Consider the following 14,655-nt stretch of genomic DNA (forward strand, 5'->3'; position numbering starts at 1 on the left):
AGTGTTCCTTAATAGAAGCATTTGAATTGGGTGTTTTTTTAAATCAGGCCATTTGGTTTAGTAGTGTTGTGTATACTATCTGAATGCAACATTTATAGTATTTATCCAGAAAGAGCACTTGTTCTCACTTCTATTAATAAGCAGAGCATTCTGCATGTGCTAGAACTTTGCTAACTGTGTAGGCAGAGCTGCCCACGATGCTGTTCACATGTGAGTGAGTGTGCTCTGTGCACAAAATTTTTGGGGATCGAAATAATATTTGGAAGTCATATATAGCAGTAGAATGGGAGTCCAAACAGCTAGTTGGGTTTCATCTTGAAGTCCATAGTTCTTTGCCACAACAAAGTGATGTACTTCGAACATGGAATTGGTGGGTGGGTTTCTCACCACTGACTTCAACATCAAGGATTGGTCCGGGGGGGGGGGGGAGTATACCCCAAGGTTAAAATAGCCCCTACTCGCATAATGTTTTGTGCACATGAAAATCATTGAAGAACTTTCCTCAACATATCTCCAAGTTTAACTCCCTTTGTTACCAACTCATTTGTTACACTGAGAGTAAGGGCCAAGTGAGGCATCACTCAGGAGGTTGGTGTAACGCAGGGGTAGGCAACCTAAGGCCGGTGGGCCAGATGCGGCCCAGTCACCTTCTCAATCATGCCCACGATCGGTCCGGGAATCAGCATGTTTTTACATGAGTAGAATGTGTGCTTTTATTTAAAATGCATCTCTGGGTTATTTGTGGGGCATAGGAATTTGTCCACCCCCCCCCCCAATATATAGTCTGTCCCACCACATGGTCTGAGGGACAGTGGACCAGCCCCCGGTTGAAAAAGGTTGCTGACCCCTGGTGTAACGTATCTACATTATTAAAATTGAAATTTTTCTAGGCCACAGATCTCAGCTAAGGATCAATTAAAATCTCTGGTGCCCACTTAAAATCTCTTAGGGAGTGGGAAAGCAGTTTAGGCATGGGATTGAGTGGGCAAATAGTCCAGGGGGTGGGAAGAGTTAAGTAGCCCCCTTTTCACTCATACCAAACTCCCATTGCCATTTCTTCACTGAATTTGTGGCCTCATTTTAAAAGCAGCATTGGAAGACTTGCCAGCATCTGTGCAACATCAAGACTGGCTCTAGCTATTCACAGTATTTCAATGGAATTGCAATGTTTCCGTGGCCTTTCTTTTTTTCCAGGCTCTCAGCACTTGCCACCCTTTCTGAGGAAGTTAACCTTATGTACCGGTATTCTCTTTGCGTTTAGCCTGCGCACAAAAGAAGTCCTTTTGGTTGCCAGTTTTCATCTCTGTGCTGAGCTTCCAAAGGGCAATCATTCTAAATTAAGTGGCTCAGACTGTTCAGTGGAAACCCCACAGAATCATCTTTCAGATCCAAATGTGGAGGTGAGGAGTTCACCAGCAACAGAGGTTAACAGGAAGGCTAAGAGAGATTCTTGTGACATGTACCTTTTGGGCACTTTTAGAAATAATTAATGATGACACGACAATACTTTTTTTGTAATAAATTAGGGACTGAAGAACAATATAAAATTTTGTCTCTTCCCCCATCCCAACTTACTGATTATTGGTTTAGAGACAAACATTTCAAGAAAGAGATTTACAGAGTGGAAAAGATTCCAGGTGGAACGAATATGATGAAGGCTTTTGGCTGTGTATATCGTAAGAGGAGCAAGTGAAGGAAATGAGCATGATTGAACTTTGAGAAGATGGCAGCAGCAATCCTAACCACTTTCCACCTCACTTTTGTGAGGTGGGTGTAGGAGCCAGGGGGATTGTAACTAAAGACTTCGTGCAAAACTTTCTTTGGAAGAAAATAGTGTATGTTTGCCTTATTGAAAAAGGAACAAGAGGTCATGTATTCTATATGTAGCAAAATCTTCTGTTTAGTGAGTCTACATTAGTTCTATGCACACTCCCAACCCAGGGACAACCGACCCCAAATCTGTCCCCAAATTAATTCAGGCACATGGCTAATGTTTAACCCTAAAATATGGTTGAGATGGGTTGTGGGAAGATGACCCCCCCAGGACTGAATTCCAGTGTCCCCTTTCCAGACAGGACTTCCCATAGCCCATTCTCAAGGTCCTGTTGCTATGGTAACCCCCCAAATCTCCACTCAGAATGGGTTTTGTCCATATTATTGCATCATACATCTTAGGGCAGTACTTTAGGGCACTGCCAAATTGAGCTTCAGTTTGTCCACATTCAGTTTGTCACTGATCTGTGACGCTGAAGGAAACCTTCCATGGCCAACTGGACTGAGGTGAGTGTGGTCAGGATTGTGGCATCAAGCTCCATCTTTCCATATGATTTCTCCTAGTTGTTTGGTGTTCAGGTTACAGCAGCATAGCAGACAGTCTACAGTGGTACCTCGCGTTAAGTACTTAATTCATTCCGGAGGTCCGTTCTTAACCTGAAACTGTTCTTAACCTGAAGCACCACTTTAACTAACAGGGCCTCCCACTGCCGCCGGGCCGCCAGAGCACAATTTCTGTTCTCATCCTGAAGCAAAGTTCTTAATCTGAAGCACTATTTCAGGGTTAGCGGAGTCTGTAACCTGAAGCGTATGTAACCTGAGGTACCACTGTATAGGACTCTGAGGGACACCATAAGACAATAGCCATACAGTAGTATGAAGCAGAAGGCCCACTCTGAAAATTTCCTCCAGGGTGTATCAGAGCCACAGCAAAACTGGTCCTCAAGCTTCACCGCTACCAAAAGGAAATCAAAGTTATAAAAAGCCACAGAGAAGTCCAGCAGAACCAACAGGGACAAACTGCCCCAGTCCAGTTCCTGGTGTAGCTCGTCACACAGGACAGCCAAGGTTATTTCAGTCCCAAACATTGGCCAGAAACCTGATTTACATGGTTAGATAGAGTTCAAACCAACTTTACTGAGTGCAAAGCCTTGATATAGTTATTCCATGAAACAATCACTCTTAGTTGAAGTTTCAAACTTGGCTACATTCCAGCTGATCAGGTGCAACTGGGTCTTGATCTATAGCTCTTTGTACCTCAGTAATGAGATGTAAATTAACCCCACACCTGATTTCATTCCATTTAGGCCTGGGTGCTTAAACTCTGCCCCCAGCTGTAAGGCAAACTCACATGCCCATTCACATGTCAATTACCGGTATCTCCTGCGTTCATGTGATGAAAAGAGTGTGCAAATATGTCCTTGCTGCAATGGTGAGTTTTTTGTGTTTGTTTTTAACTAGACTCTATCACTTCTCAGCTGTGTACTGGGCAAATCTGTGTCCCAAGCTAACTTATGTGGTGGAGCACAACTAGAAAACAGTACTGTGCACTGAAAATTGAATATATATTTACTGCCAAGTCACTTGACATATTCCCTGATTTATGCTGGGCTTTTGGTGCAGCAAAGTGTGTGCTTTTTACCTCCAGGAGAAAATAAAATGCAGCATGTCAAATAAGACCTAGTTGCTCCATTCAAAAAACCGCAAAAAAAAAAAAGATTTACACACAGAAACACTAGTTCTCAGATATTAGAGTTGTGGTTCAGCCTTTATGTAGGGTGGGTTAGATTTTGATTCAGAGAAACATTGAACACTAATGACTTTCTCCTCAGCGAGAACTAGGCTATAGTGACGGGCATTTCTCTATACATAATGATTTGTCTGTGACAGATAACACACAACAGGTTATAAGGAGGCTATCAGGCAAATATTTGTGATTCTCTTTTAAATGTATGGTTCTGTTTTTAAAAATGGGAGTCAGAAGGGTTATTTTGCTTCCCTATACAGTGGTACCTCGGGTTAAGTACTTAATTTGTTCTGGAGGTCTGTTCTTAACCTGAAACTGTTCTTAACCTGAAGCACCACTTTAGCTAATGAGGCCTCCTGCTGCTGCGCCGCTGGAGCATGATTTCTGTTCTCATCCTGAAGCAAAGTTCTTAACCTGAAGCACTATTTCTGGGTTAGCGGAGTCTGTAACCTGAAGCGTATGTAACCTGAAGTACCTCTGTATTGTAGTCTTATTGCCAACAACGTGAAAACAAAGTTTCCTTGCTCTTTAAAACATCACCGTGAATGCCGCAGATTTAAAAAAAATAGTGAATAGACCATATTTTTTGGGCGGGGTGGGTGGCAGTTTCTGTATGGCAGTTGAGAAATGAGCTGAAGTAGAATGGAAACACAATTAAGTTGTTGTGCAAGCATCTGATCTTGTGTTTACTGTACAGCAGAAGCAGGTTAGGGTGGGGGGACCTTTAGCTTTCTAAAAAAGAACCAAGAAATATTTCCTCATTTACACAGTGCCTGTCTTGGGTTCATACAAAGAGAGAAAGCCGCTGACCATTCAAAATGTCACAGCATGTGTCATCAGAAGTAAATGCTGGCTAGCTCAAGGTTTACAGATTCTCCATCCCAGTTTCAGAGGGTGTAAATTGTTCTTTTCACAACTATGACAGAAACCAGGGCACACATATTTGACAGACCAGCTACAAGAAGGAACGAGGATTTTCTTCTACAGGCTTGGGAAGTTACAGGAAATTTTATAAAAACAATAAAGCATATCTTGGCCATGCTTTGTTCCTCAACTTAGGCCCTTTTTATGAAGCCATGAATAATGTCCGTTTTCTGTACTTAGCAGAGCAGGCTAAGTTACTTTCTTCATCCCCTTGTTTCATCCTGTACGACAGAAAGATATAACGAGCTGTAAGCTTAGCCAAGTGTTATGCTTCCAAATATTTGGGTTCATCAGGTCTGAGCTTCATGAGTTTATCAATGCAGAGAAGGATAAGCGTGAGGAACCAGAGACTCCACCCGACAGCTGCAGCGATCCAGCCATATTCATCCACTCCAAACTGACAACATCTGGAGGCCTCCGAGCAGAAACTGACATCTGATGACAGAGAAAGAGAAGAGAGCCTGTCTTGCTTTGGTGATATATATACTGTATATGACTTTCTGCTGGTACGACACAAAAGGTAGGTTGAACCTTGAATGTCTTACCAATATGGAGGTCACCTCACTGCAGATTGTACTCTGTACACAAAGGATAGCGACCAAACCATTTTATTTAGAATAACTTAAAATAAGCAGGGGAGCAGCCAACCAGGATTCTGTCTTCCTATCTATTCTTGCATCGAAAGGAGTTGGGTGACCCTAGGGGTCCCTTCCACCTCTATGCTTCTGTGATCCTTCAGCTGCCTCTGGGCTCCACCACTCCTGAGCTTGGTGTAAAACCTGGATACCAGACTCTTGGGAACTGGAACATACAAAACGTCGTGAGGGTGACATAGCCACAGCAGTGAAGGGGCAGAAGGAGGCAAGCACTTGGCAGCAATGAATACCTGACCGTGCCTTACACCCTGACTCCTGGATTACATTAACTAAAAGCCCTACAACGAACGAATGAATTTATTATTTCGGTCACAGACCAGTTCCAGCCTACATACAATATCAAGGAAGTCATAAAACACGATAGGGATACATTTGCATTTGCAATTAGGTACAACACAGATATAGCAACAGTTAATCTAGATATAGATATATATAAATTAAAACTTAGTCACTAACATATAACCTAAAATTATCACTTAAGGCCTTAATCATTATGATAGCACAGCTTGTTCCCTAAGTTTTATGGCAATCAAACAGATTTTGGCTACCCTTAATGTGATCTCAAGATCCTTGTCCTCTACCAGGGATTTTAGACATTGAAGTTCAGATTCATTTGGAGATAGCAGGGGTAATAAATACCGAGCGTATATCCCCGTAGAAACGGCAGTGTAACAAGGCATGAGAGACAGTTTACACTACAACGATTTCTAACACCACACTGCTTTTTCAGAATGTACTGCCACCATGCGTGGCATTACATTTGGGTTCCGTAAGAAAGGTTGCTCACATTCTGAACACTGGAAACACAAGTAATGATACTTACGAGGACATAAGTCTGAAGAGTTGGAAGAGTGTCCGTCGGTCGCTAGAAAATAAGAGAAAGCTATGCTTTAGACTGAGAAATCTGAGAACAGATTTAGATTCCTACCTTGGGAAAGCTGAGGAAGTGCCTTCTCCATCTCCTACACGGAGACAACATCCCTAAAGAATTCCTTGATCATGTGCTCATTATTTTTTGTTCCTATGAAAAGGTCAGATCTCAAGAGCTCTCTGAATTCACGGTAGCTGCCTTGCTGGAGAGTGAAAATATGCACTCCATGCTTATTGCCGTCCTCCTCATACACTTCTAAACACTGTTCTGCACCATATATATGCATGGGGTACCTCCCAACTCTACAATTATGTGATTCTGTGACTGAAAGCACACCCAACTCACATTCAAAGCACATGGCTTTCCCCCCAAGAATCCTGGCAACAGTGGTCTGTTAAGAGTGCTGGAAGTATGGCCCTGTGGGAGAGGAAACTACAGTTCCCAGAATCCTTTGGGAGAAACCATGTACTTTCAGTGTGCATTGGGTGTGCTTTAAATGTATGGTGCGGGTGTGCACAGTCTTGTGAGTGCGCATGTTGTGATTAAGTAACTGCCCAACCAGTTATTGATTGATTGATTGATTTTTGAAATTAAGCAATCACAAATTACTAACATGGAAAGTGCAAAGGTAGGGTGGCCTTAGTCCCAGTCATGAACACAGAGAAATGGAACTACTTCATGGGTTGCTGCTGCAGTGCTCACAGGTGCACTGCCTGATTTCTGCAGCCTTTCATTTCTATCCTCCTTAAATTGGACTGGGATGGTTAACTCTGGATTCCCAAACTGCGCTCTCAGGAAAATCCCTCCCCAAAGAGATTAGGCTTGGGGTGGGTTGGGGAAGCAAAAACACTTTTTGAACCAATATCCTGGATTTGAGGGGGGTAATTAGTCTGCATGCGTGTGCCTGGTTGCAGGGAAAGTGTGCCCATCTTCAAGGTGCCGCAAACAGCTTCTCATTTGCAAATGTGCCCATTGGGCCCCCTCTGGTCTGCTCTTGACTGGCAGCAGCTCTTTGTGGTTTGGGGGGGGAGGAGCTTTCCTAGCTCCTGAAACCTGACCCTATTTTTTTTTTTTAAAAAAGCACCCCAAGATTCCAGGGATAGGAAACACAGAACCTTCTGTATTCAAGGCACGTCCTGCCCCACTTAGCCACCGCCTTCCCATTTTTGCACTTCCCATTGCAAAGCTTTAAAACCTTGCCCTAATATAACAGGCATACATGGCTTCCCTAGGTGCCATGTTGAGCCTTTCTAAGCATTTTCCCTATGTGAAATATCTTTAGCCAAGACACCCTGGCCTTTGGTTTATCAAGCCTGATTTTTCATTGTATGTGACAATTTAATATTTTTTAAAATAAATTTAAAAACATGCCTTTTTCCAAAGTAGCATTCGTTGCATTGATACCTAACGAAGGTATTTTAAAAACAAAAACGAAAACAAATTCCTTTTCTTGAGGATGACAGTAAGACAGCACATGCATTTCTAAACACAAGCCCCTCGCCCACTACTAAGCCACATAGATTGCCAACTTCGCTCCCACACACCTGTGCAACAATATCCCAACTACAACCGTAAGTTGTGACAAATCAGAAAAGGATGAATCACCTTTCGCAAGCGAATTCTGGCAAGCAGAGGACAGCAAGAGGATGGCAACAGCAATCCAGGTTAGCAGTTCCATCCCTGAATTTTGGCCCCTGGCCCCCAATCCTTGTGCTGATCAGAACTGAAGCCTCTGTCAGGAAGGAGAGAGGTGACTGTAGCAATTCAGTGCAAAGTCAAATGCCTTGTCCAGACCGGTGGGTGGAGAAAATTAACTTCCTGCTGTGCCGCTCAGACACCTTGAATTCACCTACTGGCAGGTGAGTTTAACCCAAACATGAAACAAACAGCCCATCCTCCCAGGCTGTTGTGATCCCTGAGGCTTTTAGGGATGTTAATAGCAAAAAGCAAAACACTCCTTTCCTTGCATTTGGCAGCAGTTCTACTTCTCTGGGAAGCTGCTAATTTGAACACATGCTATTCCTAAGGAGATTTAGATATTATTTATCAGTACAGGAGGGAAACGGCATGTAAGTTGTACTCCCTGATGAAAACCGAGAACTCACAATGCTTTGGGTTCCACTAATACATAACTGAAAAGGACAGCAAAGGAGAATTCAGCGGTATTTAAATGCACAATAGACTCACTTATAGGTCAATATGAAAATTTAGAATGCTGTTTATCAACTATTTACTTTGATTTAATTAAAAATACAGGACAACTCACTTCTGTGAGTAAAATGGTGCCCAGGTGGCTTGTGTGCCAGGGATGGATGGTGACCATTGGGATTGGCAGGGCAGAAGGTAGAGAAACTAAGAGGATGTGAAGTCAGAGCCACCATCTGATTGGCTCTAAATAAGAGGCAGGCGGGGGGGGGGGCAGGCTGAGCCTCCAAGCAGCTTGCCTGCTGAGTCTGCTGCCTGGCTGCCAATGTTGCCGGGCAACTTCAAGGCCTGCTACACTCCGTTCTTCAAGTTCTTCATCTATAAACCAAGTTGGGGCAAGGTAGTCCTTCCAAGAGAAGGCAGTCCCCTATAGAGGACAGATCCTGGGTTGAATGTCCAATCATGGTTGACAAAACAGTGATCTGTGCCTTTATTCTCACCAGTTTCCACTGCTTGCTGGATTAGGCCAATGGCCCAGAGTATCTAGCATTCTGTTCTTTCTGTGGCCAACCAAATCCCACAAGCAGGACCTGCTCATTGGCCCAAAGCAACCAGAGAGATATTACCTCTGGTACTGGAGGTAATATAACAATCACGTTTATTGACTTATTTGCTATGGCCTTATCCATCATGAATTTATCTAAAATTCATGAATTTAGGGAAGGGCCATATCTCAGTGGTAGAGCATCTGGCTTGCATGTCTTGAAGGTCCCAGGTTCATCTCCAGGTAGGGCTAGGAGAAGCAACAGCCTCAAACCCTAGAGAGCCCTTTCCAGTCAGTGTAGACCAGGCTTTTTCAACACCTGGGTCTCCAGGAGTTGTTGGACTACAACTCCCTTATTCCCTGACCACCGGTCCTGCTAGCTCCTACAACTCCTGATGGGAGTTGTAGTCCAACAATATCTGCAGTTCCAAGGTTGAGAAAGGCTGGTGCAGACAACACTGAGCAGGATGGATCAATGGCAAAAGGCACCCTCCTATATTCCTAAGTTCCTAAAGCACTTTAAGAAATGACCATAACTACATATTGTGGTAGCAACATGTGAAGATGTGGGTGGGGAATTCTGCTCCCCACCTCTGGCTACACACAGCAGGAATCTAGGATGAGACAATGTAGACAGAACAGCTGTTCTGTTCAAACTGTTTGGTAGCTTAAAAGGAAATATTATTCATGAAAATGTTGACATTTTTGTAATTGCGACTTTAGCCCAGCTACTTCAAGTCTTTTCTTACATGAGTCAATATTTGTCTATGGATCAGTATGGAAATGTTTTTGTATATTTAGAATTAACCTTCAGTGTTTGGTGTTACAGGTCAGTTTTATTTTCTATTTAAACTTCTAAGGAAGTTGTGGCAGCCTCCACCCAGCCTCTGATGGCCTGTTCTTGCTGGGTCTGCCTTTCTGTTTGTTGATATTCAAACTGGATTAGGACGGCTTTTATTCCTCTTCTGAGTATGTTATACACCAGTCATCTTTCCACAGCTGCTTATTAAGCATGAACTAACATTAACATTCATCTTCTGCAGTTGTGAGCAGAGGATCCATGGTTCCCCTTCCTTCCCTCCTCCGTGGCTCGCTTTTAAACAGCAAAGCGGGAGAAGAGCCGCTGAGTGGGGAAGAGAGAGGGACAGAGAGCCTGCTTCTTTAAAGGAGCAAAGTGGGAGAGGAGAGGAGCCTTCTTCCCTTAAACCCCTCTTCTGCATTATTAGCAGCATCCTTCTCCACACACCCCACGCGTGCTCCTTGTCCCTTGAGTGCTTTTCCTTCCCTCCCCACTTAAAACGTGGTTACAAAGCACGGATCCACATGGATCCTCAGGATTTTTGCACTGGGTCACCCCAAATTCACCATCAGATCACATAGCATGTCCATGGCTACATCTTGCACCAAAACAATCACGCACCCACTGTTGCCTGGGGCCGCAGTGGTGCAAAAACGTGGTTATAAAGCATGGATCCACATGGATCCTCAGGATTTTTGCATTGGGCTACTCCAAACTCACTGTCAGATCACATGTCTGTGGCCACAGCATGAACCACAAAAATCATACATTCACTGTTTCGTTTAGAATATTTTTTTTCTTGTTTTCCTCCTCTAAAAACTACGTGCGTGTTATGGTTGGGTGCGTGTTATAGAGCGAAAAATACGGTATACACACACACACACATATAATACACACACACACACACACACATATATAAGCCTGCTTAGCCCAGGCTACTATTGGGGTGCCCTCTAGATGTTGTAGACTGCAACTCCCAGTATCCCTGGCTATTGGCCATGCTGGCTGGGAATGATGGGAGTTGTAGTCCAACTGGAGGGTGCAACATTGGCTACTCATGGCTTGACCCAGACATGTTCAGAAAAGGAAAGTTGCTGCTTGCGTTGATCAACCTCTTAGCTTTCTTCTTTGTACATGGAGGAGAGAGCTGTCAAAGGCTACTAACCACGATGGCTTATGCTCTGCCTCCACAACTGCAGCAATCAGGTCCTTCTTGCTGGTTTCCCACCGCCATCTGGCTGGCCACTGTGAGAACAGGATGCTGGGCTAGATGGACCATTGGCCTGATCCAGCAGGCTCTTTTTACATTCTGATGCTCTTACTGATGTTGAAAGGATTTCCATCTCCCAACAGCACGTTGCAGAACTGAAGGTGAACCTCATACATGCATGGATTATTTCATGGGAGGCACAGTCCCTTTCACCATATATTCATTGCCCATAACTTCTGACTCTATGGCTGCGCACACAACCTTGACTGGAACCCCCTGCCCCCCAAAACCCCCTATCACAATATATTTAAAGCACACCCCTCTGGAATCCCGTGAACTGTCATTTGTTATGAGTGCTGTAGTTTAGTGAGTGTGAACTACAGTTCCCAGCGATCTTTGGGGGAGATGTGTCCTTGGAATGTGCTTGGAATGTATGGTGGACACACAGCCTTTGAAAAGGATTTGCTGCCAGATTATCAGAATTGGATTGGAATCTATTATTATTATTATTATTATTATTATTATTATTATTATTATTATTTATTTTTTCCCACCCATCTGACAGGGATATAAGGATATCCTTATATAGATATAAGGATATAAGGATGCAATAAAACATTAAACATTGAAAACTTCCTTCAGAGCTTTGGTATTGCATGAGAGCGCAGGGGACAGCCTGCAACCTGTGGCCTCTTTTGCAACCTGCTCCCCTTTCTCTTTCCTAGCAGCCATTGTAAAGCGCTGCCTGGAATAAGAGATGGGTTGAAGCACAGTGCTGATCACACATGTTGCATGCAGTTCATCCCAGGCTTAACCCCCTTTGCCAGGGAATGCAGTGACAGGGCAGAGCTAGATGGATTAATGGTCTAACTCAATATAAGGCAACGTCTTCCATGATTCTCAGGAGGAGCGTGACTGCCTCCCTCTTGGGTGATTTTTCTTCTTCTTACTTCAGGCAACTGCGACCTCAGGCATACCAACCACCTTTTTGCCCTTAACCTGGTTTAATGGGATGTAGCCTAAACAAATTGGGATGGAGCTCTATGTACAAGCACATCACACCTTGTTGGGGCAACAACAGACATACCGAAGAGATTTTTAAAAAAGCCTTCTCTTCAGGACACTCTCCCGCTGTCACAAGGCAGTTGAACAAGAAGCGCTGCATCTGTTATTTGGCTATAAAATGGGTGTGAGCTGTTGACGTTTTGGGTTGAAGAAGGAGAGGAGCACAGCTCCCTATAACTCGCCACATTCCACAGCATTACAGCGGTACCTCGGGTTACAGACGCTTCAGGTTACAGACTCTGCTAACCCAGAAATAGTACCTCGGGTTAAGAACTTTACCTCAGGATGAGAACAGAAATCGTGCTCCGGCGGCACGGCGGCAGCAGGAGGCCCCATTAGCTAAAGTGGTGCTTCAGGTTAAGAACAGTTTCAGGTTAAGTACGGAGCTCCAGAACGAATTAAATTCTTAACCCGAGGTACCACTGTAATCTGTTTCCACTTAGCCTAACTCTGATATGAGAAGTTAACAGCCAGGAGAAAATGGCTCAAAGCAGCAGACTTTGGCAACAGAGGGCGGGAGGGAGGTTTTGCTCCCCTCCCTATATGCTACTTTTTAAGAATAAAAATAATAACGACCCATTATATAGCTGAACAAACAAGGTCACATTTACATGTACGTATACCACTTCAACAGTTTCTGGCATTCACTAAACTGGGAGCCGTAGGCTCATGAGGTCCGCATGCATGACAAACTACAGTTCCCAGCAGTTGCAGCCTGTGGGGCAGCACAGGTGGGACTCCATTGCTCTCCCAGCTTCCCAGCACCGTGGGTCACTGCTGCTAACCAAGAGACAGAGGTGGGAAGTGCAGGGAACATGGCTTTTTAGATACGAAATGGAGGAGGCACCATCTTGTCCCTTGCCTGAGGTAGCAAAATGTCTTGGGGTGGCTCTGGTAGTGAACTGTGTTTGGGGATGCTTTCATGAAGAAGGTCTGGGAAGCTGCCTTATACTGAGTGAAACCAATGGTTCATTTGGCTCTGTCCTGTCTACAATAACTGGAATTGGCTCCCAGGGTTTCAGGGATGGGAACTTGTCCCCCCTGCCCCATGTTGTAAGACTACAACTCCCATTATCCCTGACCATTGGCTATGCTAGCAGGCACCAATAAGAGCTGGAATCTGACAGTATGTGGAGGACCACCAGCAGTTTGATGGAGGTCTTTCATTCCTGTATGTGTGAGCTAACAGTGTTCTTCAGCCCCAGGTCCCCAGAGGGAACTACATTTCCCATCATCCATAAACTGGCTGTGATTGATAGGAGATGTGGTCCAACAACATCTGATCTAACATATTTGGCAACAATCACTTCCCCCAGTGTCTTCTCCTAAGAAGGAAAGGAGACCTGACTTCTCTATCCCAAACTTCTAGGCGGACTTTTGCAGGGTGATGCCTTCTCCTTCTCCAGTTCCTGTTTTCATTCTGCAATGGCCTTTCCCAATATTGGGTCTGCAGATGTTTTGGAAGTACAACTCGCATCATCCCTGAACATTGGCTATGCTGGCTAGGAATGATGGGAATTGTAGTCTGACAACAGCTGGGGACCCAGAGATGGAGAAGGACTGCTGCGAGGTGAGAACTGCAGAGAGATTGAAGAAGCAGAGGTATTTGTCTTCTGTTCTGCTGCATCTGCTTATAGAACAGGACAACCACCACCACCCCAACACACACATTGAGAGGGAATGGTTGTGTTTGTAATGGCAACACACACACACACACACACACACACACACACTGTGCTGACACAACACTGTTAGTTGTTATCTCACAGATCTGACGTGAGAGGTTTAGATGGAGCAGCATGGCTCCTGATATTTCCACTCAATAACTGTAAGGAAAGGTCTCTCTGGTCTGGCCAGGACCAGTTTAGCTGTCCTGAGGACACATGCCTAGAAACTGCAGCTCACCCCAGTGTTTCAGTTGGAGCTCTGTCAAGCTGGAAACAGTTTCCGCATTCATTCAGGCTGCGCAGAGAGAAAAGAAACTGAAGAGCAGGTGACTGAGGTGAGATCTTGGTGTGGATAACTAGCGGCAATTCTCAGAGGGGCATAGCCACTTCTCTGCATTCGCAGTGCCTATTGAATTTTCCTAAAGAGGAAAAATCACCTCAACATATGGATCCCGGATGTTTTCTTCTTCTTCTCCCATTCAGAAGCAAATGGTCTCTCCTCTCTCCCCCAATGAATAACGAAAGCTTTGATTAAATAGCTAAAGATGTATTTTGAAACCAGCAATTAACATCTAACAGCACAGGATTCCAAGGCTCTTTAATTGCTGGTGTGCTTGATCAAATTATAACCTCGGTACGAAGAAGCGAACAAGAGGCTAGCAGAAATGAATGTGAATGATTATTGCTTTTCATAAACTGATGTGGATGAGGGATATGAATTGCATTTTAATCCAGAGGTGAGGAGCGATATGGGATCAGTTTAGCAATATTTATTCTTGAACTCTGCATGTGTGGAAGACAGCCCATGGACTTAAGAGGCTGCCTTTGTGCTCTTAGCATCCTTGAGGGTGCTTTGGATATGTGTAGTAAAGTCAAAATCTCAGGCGAATTACATTTATTGTCGAGTATATCCTCTTCATGCAGGGAAGAATCATAGCTTGGTGGCAGAGGGCATGCTTTGCATCCACAAAGCCCAGATTTAGGTCCTAGTATCATCCATTAAAAGGAGCAGATATCAGATGATGGTAAAAAAGGTATTCCTGAGACTATAGAGAACAGCTGAGTCAGATTAGACAGTACTGGCAGAGAGGGGCACATATTACGACCCAGTATAGAGCAGCTTCTTGGGATTTTACTTCTGTATGTTGGCTGTGGATTGTGCCCTTAACCATTAAGGATGAATGTCTGGTAAATTTCAGTTTCAAAGTTTCTAGTCCTTGTAACCGTATACTTTAATTCTACTTATCTTAATTT

General features: G+C 44.1%; 1 protein-coding gene across 1 annotated transcript; it reads right to left on the reverse strand.

Annotated features, from left to right (window-relative positions):
* Positions 1-4,179: 4,179 nt before the first annotated feature.
* Positions 4,180-7,724, reverse strand: TMEM213 (transmembrane protein 213). Its single transcript, XM_082240681.1, has 3 exons — positions 7,577-7,724; positions 5,924-5,965; positions 4,180-4,879 (listed from the first exon to the last, which is right to left on the reverse strand). Exons 1-3 carry the CDS (start codon positions 7,647-7,649, stop codon positions 4,710-4,712), a joined length of 285 nt encoding a protein of 94 aa, XP_082096807.1. The 5' UTR covers positions 7,650-7,724; the 3' UTR covers positions 4,180-4,709.
* Between the last annotated feature and the right edge of the window lie 6,931 nt (positions 7,725-14,655).

Source organism: Podarcis vaucheri (genome assembly GCF_965113315.1).
Source record: "Podarcis vaucheri genome assembly, chromosome: 10".
Lineage (NCBI taxonomy): Eukaryota > Metazoa > Chordata > Lepidosauria > Squamata > Lacertidae > Podarcis > Podarcis vaucheri.